This window comes from Notolepis coatsorum, assembly GCF_963971535.1.
Source record: "Notolepis coatsorum genome assembly, chromosome: 14".
Classification (NCBI taxonomy): domain Eukaryota; kingdom Metazoa; phylum Chordata; class Actinopteri; order Aulopiformes; family Paralepididae; genus Notolepis; species Notolepis coatsorum.
Window position 1 is genome coordinate 28029253 of NC_140178.1, and position 12293 is coordinate 28041545.

The 12293-nt window shown below is 40.7% G+C and overlaps 1 protein-coding gene across 1 annotated transcript in view; it reads left to right on the top strand.

Annotated features, from left to right (window-relative positions):
- Positions 1–7886, top strand: part of gas7a (growth arrest-specific 7a) — an 86110-nt gene extending 78224 nt beyond the window's left edge. The window contains exons 11-13 of the mRNA XM_084329055.1: positions 4317–4396; positions 5602–5700; positions 7446–7886. Coding sequence (XP_084185181.1) covers positions 4317–4396; positions 5602–5700; positions 7446–7559 — 293 coding nt within the window. The 3' untranslated portion in view covers positions 7560–7886. The remainder of the gene's footprint in view (positions 1–4316; positions 4397–5601; positions 5701–7445) is intronic.
- The last annotated feature ends 4407 nt before the right edge of the window (positions 7887–12293 follow it).

Genomic DNA, 12293 nt, shown 5'->3' on the forward strand with positions numbered 1-12293 from the left:
AATATTATTATTATTATTATTATTATTATTATTATTATTATTATTATTATTATTATTATTATTATTATTATAGTAGTAGTAGTAGTAGTAGTAGTAGTAGTAGTAGTAGTAGTAGTAGTAGTAGTAGTAGTAGTAGTAGTAGTAGTAGTATTATTATTATTATTATTATTATTATTATTATTATTATTATTATTATTATTATTATTATTATTATTATTATCATTATCATTATTATTACATCGTATAATATTATAGAAATATATGTGAATTCTATTTTAAGGTGGATTTTCCCTTTAGGTTGAGGTGGTTCATATCAGAGCCAAGAGGTGCAGCCAAGTAAGCTGAATGCACAGCGAGACGCGGCTCCTCCTGGCAGCAGGCCAGACAACAGTGGAATAGAGCACCAGTGGCAGTGGGTCCATTCAGGCTGCATTTCAACATGTAATGATCTACATTCCACTATGGGATGGAAAAAAGACCCCTACCCACAATCCTCAGGGCTAATCGTTTGGTTTAGGTGAATAATGGTCCCCCTATCTATCAATGGAACACTTGTCCTGTCCTGTCCTGTCCTGTCCAGCAAGCCATCTTGGATACTTAGGTCTGGCAGCATGAGCCACTTCCTCCTGTGCCTGAATGGAGCAGGCTATAGACACAGCAGATAGATCCCACAGGCTCAGGGTTTACATGAGAGGACCCCCCCCCCCCTCCTATACAGCATGAGGCACCACAGAGAGGGACTGTAGGGACTCCTATCCAATCATATGGATGAGAGTATATTAAGAAACTCGCTGGCTGAATCACTACAATAACATGCATTTTAAGCTAATCTATTCTAATCATATTCAAGATATCAAATAATGTATTTTAATTAAATATTTTATCAGGGCTCCTGTTGTTATACATTAAACATTGCTGTGCTGTAATGAAGGGAGGGAATCTAACACGTTAGGTTAGAATGTTAGAATGCAACGTTTTCTTTAGTCTAGTATTGTTTAATGTAGACCTACGATAGACAAAAGAAAGACAAATACCCTCCGTGGTACAGTATATGATGGGTGAGATGTGAAGATGTTCATTAACCCTTCCACTACCACACTACAGATGGATAACCCTTTCACTACACACTACAGATGGTTAACCTTTCACTACCACACTACATACGGTTAACCCTTTCACTACCACACTACAGATGGTTAACCCTTTCACTACCACACTAAAGATGGTTAACCTTTCACTACCACACTACAGACGCGTAACCTTTCACTACCACACTACAGACGGTTAACCCTTTCACTACCAAAAAAAAAAAAAAAAATTGTAAGGCCCTGACCACACACATTAATGTCCCCATGGGCCAGACACGTCTTCTTTAAACAAGTCAAGAAGAAACATCACAATAAATCAAGAACAAAACAAAAAACACCATGAAATCCAAAATAAAATGTAAAATAAATAAATGCAACACTCGCAAGCAATGTGGAGGGGAGAAACCTTAGAAGGGCCATTCAAGGGGGGATCTCCCTTCTTAGATGTCGGTGATAGTAGTGTTGCTATAAAACAGGCGAAACAGTTGGTAAGTATGTATGTACATATACTGTACGTGTAATAAAACACAAATATGTACATGCAATAGCAACTGGGGTACATAAGAACATTTTGAATGATTGAAAATAGAATAGAGCTGATAACGGATCCATTTGAGGTATGGGGGCGACGTAGAGAGGATTGTATCCTCTTGGCCATCACCACGGGACGTCCACCACTTTGGTCATCCCCATGAGACGAGACATCTACTCACAGGGAGACAGGGACAGGAGTTAGATAGTTTGCGTGTTTGTGCTTGTCGGACATAGCAATGGATACATTTAGTAAGCATATATGTTAATAGAATAGATACATGTAGTAAGCATGTGAATAGAATCAGAGTATATAAGATAATTGTGAAATTAAGTAATGAATAGAACTAAAAACAACTGCAAGTGTATGTATACAGGATGGGATACAAGACGATGGCTCAGGGCCATTATGCCCCGGGGGGCAGGAGAAACCACTCAGAATAGGTCGAGGCAGAGCAGGTAAGGTTCGACGCTGCAGGTCAGACAGAAGGCGGTATGAAGCTGTTTCATGGGACCGGTGGTGCTCATGTCCAGTATGAGGTAGAAGGTCACTGGAATGTCTATATCGATATATTCACTCAGAGTGACAGGGACAGGGGTTAAACAATTCTCCCACTCCCACTACAGACGGTTAACCCTTTCACTACCACACTACACAGACGGTTAACCCTTTCACTACCACACTACAGATGGTTAACTCTTTCACTACCACACTACAGAACATGAGGTCACAAGCAGCCAATCAGCTCATAGCCCAGAGCACAGCTCTCCCTACATGGCTGGAGCAGTAGTGCCACGGTCCTCCAGATCTGCACTGTGGAAAAGATATTGTGTGAAGTTGTGTTGTTCATTCTCTCTGCCACTTGGCGGATTAGTCACAGCTCACGGCCCCGAATCAATACCTCTTATATTAGTCACAGTTAAACGACCTCTGGCGCGTGTCAATGATCACTTTACCCCCGAGACTGAAGCGAGTCGTTAAGTTCTCCCAGGGAACTTCCCATACGGTATAGATTGAGACGTGTTATTGTTGCACAGGCTGCATGTTAATAGGTTCCACTGATTGTGTTGGATTTTAATGTATTACACTCTTCCGTGTACTAGATCTGAATGATGATGTACATGACTTCATGTAACAACCCATAATCTACACTCATTGCACACACATCCATCCACATGCACACACTCACTTTTAAACAAACACTCACCTTAACACTCACTTTAGACACTTTAATACTACATTATATGTATCTATTATTAAAGAGATTTGCACTACATTCATACCTCATTTGCAATTGCTAATTTTCTGCATTGTATCGCACTGTTTACTCATTTTTACTCACTGTACTTAGACTGTACCTAGGTTGTACTTTATATTGTATATTTTACTGTATATATGTATATTGCATATTCCTCTTTACTTACTTTTTCTTTTTTACTTACTTTTTACTTTCTTTCTTACTTACTTTTTCTTTTACTGTATGAAGCACACTCTCAGGGGATCATACAGAACCAAGCATTTCACCGTAAAGTATGTGTATTTTATTGTGATAATTAATAAACAAACTTGAAACTTGAAACTTGTTGAGATGAGTTGGGAGTGCAGGGCCAAAGTGAAAAAAGGAGGATGATCAACAATAGCTAAGCTGCGTGTGGCTTCTATCCTGTGAGATGGTTGAACCCAGACAACAATTTTGGAGCCTCTGCTGATCATGAAGAGAGCTAACAGTACCGACAGATTATAAAGGGGCATTTCGCCAATTTCTTACCCTGAATCCTATCGTACTGTTGTGAGGAGGATGTGTGATGATCACCAATGCGCTCTGTGTCTCGAGAGCTTGGCCTGTATTGAAGAAGAAGTCTTTATTTGCTATGCAGCAACACACACATGTAAGATGGGCGACACACAGGAACACACATGCATTGGGTCGCCGATAAAATGCCTCTCTACGCGTGACCCATGCCGTTTTTCTTCCCCCCAAGGGCAGCCGGGAGCAGACATGGGCTGCGGTGTCCGGGGACAAATCCAAGTGCTCCTGTCCGTCTTAGGTCAGGGACGTGACAGCGTTAGCGATCTGTTCTGCATGTTTTTCTATTGAGTTTACCTCCTTTTCTGGAGGGGAGAACATGCAAACTCCACACAGAAAGGCCCGGGAGATACCCCACCTGGGTACCTGGCAACCCGGAAACCTGGTCCCCAAGCGGGAATCAAACCCAGGACCTTGTTGCTGTGAGGTGACAGTGTTAACCACTACACCACCGTGCCACCCTAGTAAACTGTAGATGCTATTTCCTTAACTATTTACAACTGTAATAGGCCCAACATGAGGACGTTTTGCAGAAATAGTTTTGGAAATAGTGTCTGCAGTTGTGCTCTCCACTGAGTGACGTCATCTATCGAAAGTTTCTCGGGGGAGGGGGGGGGGGGTTGAGGGGGGAGGGAGGGGGTGCAGCTGAGCTCTCGAGACAGAGAACAAGTTGGAAATTTTGATGTCTGATAATCACATGTCATAAAAAAACATAATCAAAAATCAAAATGCCCCTTTATGTTATGACAGCTTACGGTATTTAGAATTTGGGAAATATATATATATATATATATATATATAACACACTATTATCCTTGGTAAATCTTCTACTCTTTACTCATGGAAAGAGTTGTTGATCTCCCATCTTGTCTCCATTTGTGTTCCGTAGGCGATGACCTGATGCGCTGTGTTGATCTGTACAACCAAACACAGTCCAAGTGGTTCGAGGAGATGGTCACTACTAGCATGGTAAAGCACATTCCTCTTTTAGCCGCCAAATAAGGACAACTCCCTTGTACTTGTTATTTAACCCTTTCAGGTGTGCGTTTATTCATATTAGGGTGTGAGCCCCAAAGGCACTAGACCTTATTGTAACTGGTGGTTTTATTATGCAGCTTCCGCCACATGTAACACAACGCATGTCATGTGCGTCGCTTGGCTGATAGACCAATGAAGGTTACGTGACGACACAAAAAAGTGGAATGAACAAACCTTGTGGCTATGACAAGCGTTGGAAAAACGCAAATTCAAACATTTGTATCTGGTGAACCAGTAGAGATGTGAAACTTGCTACGTTCATGTATTTCCTCACAATGAACAATTTTTCCTCAAGGCCCCATGAAGTCCGCCATATTGGATTTCCCACAATTTGGAATTTTTGGAATAACGTTTTTTCCCCCTATGGGAAAGCCCCTATGGCTTTTTTGTTCCTGCACCAATTTGAACCAAACTCGCGTCATATCTTTAGGGGCCTATACGCATTAATTTGTCCAACTTGTCGGCTGAATTGGTTGAAAACCATGGGAACATGGGAATGCTGTGAACAAACAAATCTGTGGAAATGGCACAAAATACATGCATGGCGGCATGGTCGCACAGTGGTTATAGCGCTGCTGCCTCACAGCAAGAAGGTCCTGGGTTCGAACCCCAGCAGGGGGCCTTTCTGTGTGGAGTTTGCATGTTCTCCCTGTGTTTGCGTAGGTTTCCTCTGGGTATACTCCGGTTTCTTCCCACACCATAAAGACATGCATGGTAGGCAGGGACTACAGATGAAAACTAGCTCATTAGTTCATTCTGGCACATTTACATTGATGTGGAAACTGAAGATGTTGATTAATGTGCACTGTCCCTGGGTAAAGTAAATAAATAAACGAAATAAACGTCCCATTCTGTTTATGGCGACGTTATCATGAGTTCTTGTTTTTTCCAGTTCATGAGTCAGAACATCAATTATGAATTCTATTTTATTTAATGGCTAGTAGCCATTGTTACATCATTATTTAACATGTGAGCTTGTACACTTGAAAAGGTTAACTTTTGTCTTTCCCTTTTCTTTCATGTGTCTTTCTCGTGTCTGTCTTGTGTCTTTCATGTGTCTTTCTTCTGTCTTTTTTGTGTCTTTCTTGTGTCTTTTCCATGTCTCTCTTTTGTCTTTTTTGTGTTCCACCCTCCAGGAGCTGGAGAAGCTGGAGGTTGAACGCATCGAGTGGATTCAACAGCATTTGCGTCAGTACACAACTCTGCGACATGAAACTGACATGTTCAACCAAAGTGTGAGTTGCAAGTCCCTTATGCTTGAGTTCCTTCCCTTGAGTCAGCTATTGTGTTGTCTTGTGTCTGTAATTGTGTGAGTGTATACTCTGATATACATTTACATTTAGTCATTTAGCTGCCGCTTTTATCCAAAGCGACTTACAAGTTCTGTAGAACAAGTCAGCAGGAAGGGTACAACTAAGTACAACTGGCAGCTAAGGGTAAGTAACATTGTTCGACAAACAGTGTTGAACTTGAGTGCTACATACTTGAGTGCATATTAGTAGGTAATAATATAGGCAAGGTAGATTCCTTAGTAGCAGAGTGCATACTAGTAAATTATATATATATTTTTTTTTAATATAATTCATTTATTTATTTATTTTCATTTCAGATATTGATTGTTAAGGAGCATGCAATAGCACAACAATCTGATCTCACCTTGAATAGATAACACATGTCGGCAATACATTCATTAAAGAGTCAAGACCATCTAAAAACAAACCTTTATTAACGTCCCCTAATGGTACAATATAGCTTGGAGAGGATCTCTTTGCAGGGTTCAGCTGAGCGCCTTGGCAAGACTTGTGTGTGCTTGTTGTCACAATGTTGGCCAAGGCTTTCATCACTCACTGTCCCTCTGTCAACCCTGTCACCAGGCAACACTTGCTACCCCAGCTGTCATCACCCTCTGCCGCACACAAAACACCAAGAGGCTCAATGCGCATTAGGGAGGTGTAAACACCTGCAAATCTAATGAGACATTGAAAGTCATTGTTGGGGGTTGTGTGTATGGTAACAAGGGGGTAGTACTGCTGTACTGGCTGGCTGACACGCTCAATTACATAGAGGTGATAGTACACACTAGTGATCGGTCTAATGCGATGATCTTCCACTGGAGGAACACGATAGGGAGACCTGAGAAGGTATTCCTCTACACAACATTGGCTTCAGCTATATATATATATATATATATATATATATATATATATATATATATATATATATACTGTATATATAATTGTTCCTTTTTCTTTTTTCAAAAGGATGGGCGGTATGCTTTCAATGGCCAATAGCCGTGTGTTATATGCGACTGTTGACATGTTAAATAGCCAGAAATGATGTTCAATCAATATTGGCCCTAGGAGATGTGCGTGCAAATGGGGAAACAAATTGAATCCCCTATCTAGTACCCTACAGTACATTGAGGTAATAAACGTAAATGTGCAAATGATTTATGTTGAGGTTGAAATCATGTCTTTTAATAATGGGGTTATAAAAGTAAGCGTGTGTGTGTGCGCGTGTGTGTGTGTGTGTGTGTGTGTGTGTGTGTGTGGTGTGTGGTGTGTGGTGTGTGTGTGCGTGTGTGTGTGCGTGCGTGTGTGTGTGTGCGTGCGCGCGTGTGTCCTTGTGTGTGTCCTTGTGTGCGTGTGTGTGTGTGTGTGTCCTTGTGTGTGTGTGTGTGTGTCCTTGTGTGTACAGTATCTACAGTATGTGGCTATTTGTATCTATGCGCGCAGTTACTTGAAACCTATAATTACAAACCGGGGGGGCGACAGTGGCTCAGGAGGTCTGGCAGTCGGAAGGTTCCCGGTTCGATTCCCCGCTCCTCCCGGCCGGCAGCGCGTCAAAGTGTCCTTGAGCAAAACATTCAACCCCTAACGTGTGAACGTGTGAGTGAATGGGTGAATGTGAGGAACAAAATGGACAAAGCTCTATATAATAAATGCACCATTTACCCTTTTACAAACCATTTGTTTGTCAGACGGCAGAGCCGGTGGATCGGCTGCTGCAGAGCGTGGACCCGGCCAGAGACAGAGAGCTGTGGGTCCGAGAGCATAACACTGGCGAGGTGCGCCCCGTGGACATGGATATATAGACCACACTGACCTCGGACCAGCCACCCCACCAACGTCTCCATACTATCAGACTCCCAGAACACTTCTATCACAGATCCAAGGTACAGCGGCATGTTGTTCAGGCGACACACTGTGAGGTCCGCGGTCTCACTCACACGTTTCAACGCAGCTTCAGTCTATATGATCAAGAAATGGTAACATGATGACATTTATCGACAGTCAAATAGATATACCAGCATGTTCCTTCGAAGATTAACAGTGTTATCATCCAGCGTGTTGAATGCCACTTAACATTATTGTGTTGTTTATCTGTTTGTAAAGCGGATAATTAAAAAGACGCTGTGTTTTTTTTTTTATTGTTTCGTTTAGTGATTCGGGGGAGATCCTATCAAAAGTCTTTCGAATTTGGACGAACAAAACGAAATTATTCATTATTAATATTACCTTTATTTTAGATACTGATATATTAAAGACATTATCTCTTAAAATAAATAGGATATATTTTCATATTTATGCTGGCTTATTTTGGTGGATATGCATGTTTTGAATATTATCTTAGATTAGTTGTACATGGAGAACTGCACAAATTGTGAAATTATGATAGCTGTATTGGCATAGTGGACCAGTTTAATGGATTGTTTTTACAGAAGGTATACGGTAGCTTATTTTGTAACATAACCCAAGAGTAAATCCCTTCCTTATAATCCTCCTCACATCAATCAGGAGCTCCTGTATGACATCGATACACAATAACCTCTGCTGGTTAAGAAAAATGACTTTGTTGCCACAGGTCCCACCACACGGCGGGTCAGGATTTAGGCCAGTGACGACTATGGATCAATGCTGAATGAGGCAATAGTTGATGATCTGTGTTACAATGAACGCCTTATAGTGCCTAATGGTTATATCTACCTGGAATGTCCTTGATATATTCTATTCTGCATAAATGTACATTTGTACATACAACCGTGATGTATTTTGTTGTCAAATGTTTAATGGGCACTGCACTTTGGGCCAAGTAAGTGTTTGTACATCATTGTTTGATTTCTGGTAATTGTACAGAGGATATCTTTATCACAGTGTTTGACAAAAGGAGGATATTTAACAGATATCAACGTTCACACCGATTATTGTAACTATTGCATATTCCCTACAAAAAGGGATTTTGGATAAGAAAGGGGAGTGACGCCCAACTACCTTTTCAGAAATTTATACATAGATAAAGTCAATTATTTGGATTGATATAACACAAAAGTACTATGGCACAACACTGGTGAAACTAAAGCCAATGTAATCCACTTGCACATACGCAGATAACATAGATTCTAACAAAGAGACTGCATGCACACTATGTTTTGTGTTTACATGTATATGTGTGTTTACGTCTGTCTTTGTCACTACATTTTCCTGCGGTTTAGCAGTTCTTGGTGTTGCAGCAATTTATTAGGACTAGTATTACCTGTCAATGTCAATTGCCTTTCTTTTCAGCTTCAAATGGGCAAAGGTGGTCCAATAAAAAAAATGTCAATCATAATTCAGAAATATAATGCATCCACCATGCACAGAAAATAATTGCTATAGGAAAATATTGTTATTTTACCTGCCTTATCACCAAGGCACAGATACTGAAAAGTATCTATTATATTCACCATGTTTGACACTATTCATATTTTGTGTTAGATAAAGAAATGTAATTTTTATTTGAATCAGATCAACAGGATTCAGTATGTTTACATTTGCTTTTATGCTATCCAAAACTGCTCCAGGTTTCAATGGCGTATCTGTTGTAGAGGTTTATCAGTATGTGTCAGGTGTTGTGAAGTAAATGTGTTTTGGTGACGTTATTATGTTAAAACTAAATGTTCTTAACAAAATCAGCCATTTCATAATGATGTAACTGTTGATTTAACTGCCCTTTGTTGAGAAATAACTTTCAGTACAGTAAGTGCATCAAATCAAATGTTTCCCATGTTTTAAGAATGTTTTATTGTAGGTAACCAATGTTCATGCAGTGTGCTGTGGAATGCAGTGTCCAAAATAAAGTCTCTAAAAAGATCAAGCTTGTGTCATTACCATAACTATATTGGTTGGTTACGATTTTACAATTGCAAATCAACCTTTTCTGTTTTCAGATTTTAGCCATTGTTAAGCAGAAGGGTGTAGCAACAGTGGTTACAATACTCCTTATTGTCTTATTATTTAAGTTTTTACGTTTATTTATAGATTTTGTACCCAGAGATTGCAGTCCCTGCTTAACATGCATGTCTTTTGCTGTGGGAGGAAACAGAGTACCCAGAGGAAACCCACACAAACAGGGAAGAACATGCAAACTACACACAAAAAGGCCCCCCTGCCAGGGTTCAAACCCTTTAACCCAAGCCAAAGCAGGCTTTATAGGCCAACAGAGAGGTACCGGTAAGCCTTGCACTGCAAGACAGAGCTCGTGATTGTGGCGCCCAAGGCACTGCTCCGGAAGGTTGGAGATCTCCTTCTGGATGTGGATGGCTGGACTCTCCTTTCAGTCCCACAGCAAGAATGTAAAAAAAAAAAAAAAAAAAAAATGCATTTGTTCGCCTCAAAAACATCTCCAGACTCTGGCCTTTACTCGCCGTCTCCATGGCAGAGACCCTCATCCATGCCTTCATCACCTCCCGCCTTGACTACTGTAATGGAGTCCTGTCTGGGGTACCCAGCAATACCCCGGACTGATTGATTGATTGAATTAATTGATTGAAAACTTTATTAACAGATTGCAGAATGGGTACAATACAGTACAGCTCAATACACACAATTGTTAAGGGGATGCAGACCATGAGAGAAAGACTTTCGTCTTGTTTACATCAGGGTCCCCCATTTTCAATTAATCAGGACATATATGACATACATGACATACAGATAGACAGTACTGCTACATCTATACATTTATGACATACCAGATTTGCAAATACAGTACTGTTTGTGATACAAAAAGAGTCCAAAAAAGAGAGTATATACATTTGACGTAAAAACTGTACATTGGAGGAGGTTGGGTAGGTGGGGTGGGGTTGGGTGGGGGGGGGGGGGGGGCTGTACATTGGAGGTGGTTGGGGGGGGGGGGGTTGGGTAGGAGGGGTGGGTGGGGAACACTGTACAACTGTACAAGCAAAACTGTACATTGGAATATTGACAAATATGGACAGGCTCCAGTATGTGCAGAACTCAGCTTCCAGGGTTCCCAACCCGCACCAAGCCTGGCAGCACATCACCCCCACCCTCATCCACCTCCACTGGCAAATCCATCCATGCCCTTGCACCCCAATAGCTATCTGACCTCCTACACCCCTACACGCCCTCCCAGAGGCTGCAATCCTCAGACATAGATCTGTTCTCCATCCCTCACACCTGCCTACAAACATTTGGGGACAGAGCCTTCAGCATGGCGGCCCCCTCCCTCTGGAACTCTCTCCCGGCTGAGATCCGCTCGGCCACATCCTTGGATGTCTTTAAGACGGCCTCTAAGGTCTACAGCCTCTAGTCCTCTCCCTGTCCTTCATTGTTATTATTTATTTTACCTCTCTTTTTTGTTGCTTTGTAAATCATCCTTGGATTTCTTGAAAGGCGCTATATAAATCCGAGATATTATTATTATTACAGTGCACTATATTTCTGCCAGGCACCCAGGATAAGGTTTATGCTTATGTTTAGGCTCAAAGATGATTTGAGTATATAGACCTATATCATGCAATTGCATTTTTTTGAAGAAGGTGTGGATCACTTCACGGTAATTAATCACGGTCATTGTAGTAATCACTGGAACTTTAATATAAATGATAAATAAAGCATATTAATTAAGACTGCAATCCTGGGTCCTGTATTATTTACCATTTATATTAATAATATTGTCTCATCTTTGAGTGGCTGTCAAGTTCATCTTTATGCAAATTACACTATTGTCTATTTTATTGCTGACTCTGTACAACCTTCACCTTCTGCAAGATGCACTCATTAACCTTAGACTTCTAAACAAATAATACAAATCCATGATGTTCTCTAGAGCTAGAGATATTGTTTTTAATAATTTTCAAATATCAACTGAATGGGTCTGACATGTCACACATAGTTACAGAATACAAATATCTTAGCATCTGGCTTGATGAAAAATGTAGCCATATAGACAATCCTGCCAGCAAACTGCAGCAAAAACAGAACCAGCTTCCAATTATTTGCAGAAAGGAGGATGGAGGATCAGTTTTTCTATCCGTCTTGGATTATGGAGTGATTTATAGACACGCTGCTGCTTCCACTCTTAAGCCCTTGGATTCTGTACATCACTCAGCAATCAAATTTATGATGATAGTTATAGTACACACCATTGTATCCTGTACAATAAGGTTGGGTGGTCCTCTCTGGAGAGACGTGATTTGCATTGGCACGTATTTATATATGAATCCATTGTTGAAGATCTTCCCCCTTATATCACTTCCTTATTGGACTGGTCCTATGGACCTTATCATACTCACTCCAATGATTGACTTACACTTAAAACCCCCAGAGTTTGCACTGAACCTGGATATCTGATGTTAGCTTCTGTGCTCCGACACATGGACCGTCTTGCAATGCGTCTTAAAACTCTATCTTTTGCACAGATTCAATCTTAATGACCAACCATTTCACCCCAGTCTGCAGTTGTTTTTATTACATTTTATTGTTAATTTTCTTGTCATTTATTTTGTGCTGTATTTTTCTCTCGACATCATTGCAAATTAGAGTTTATT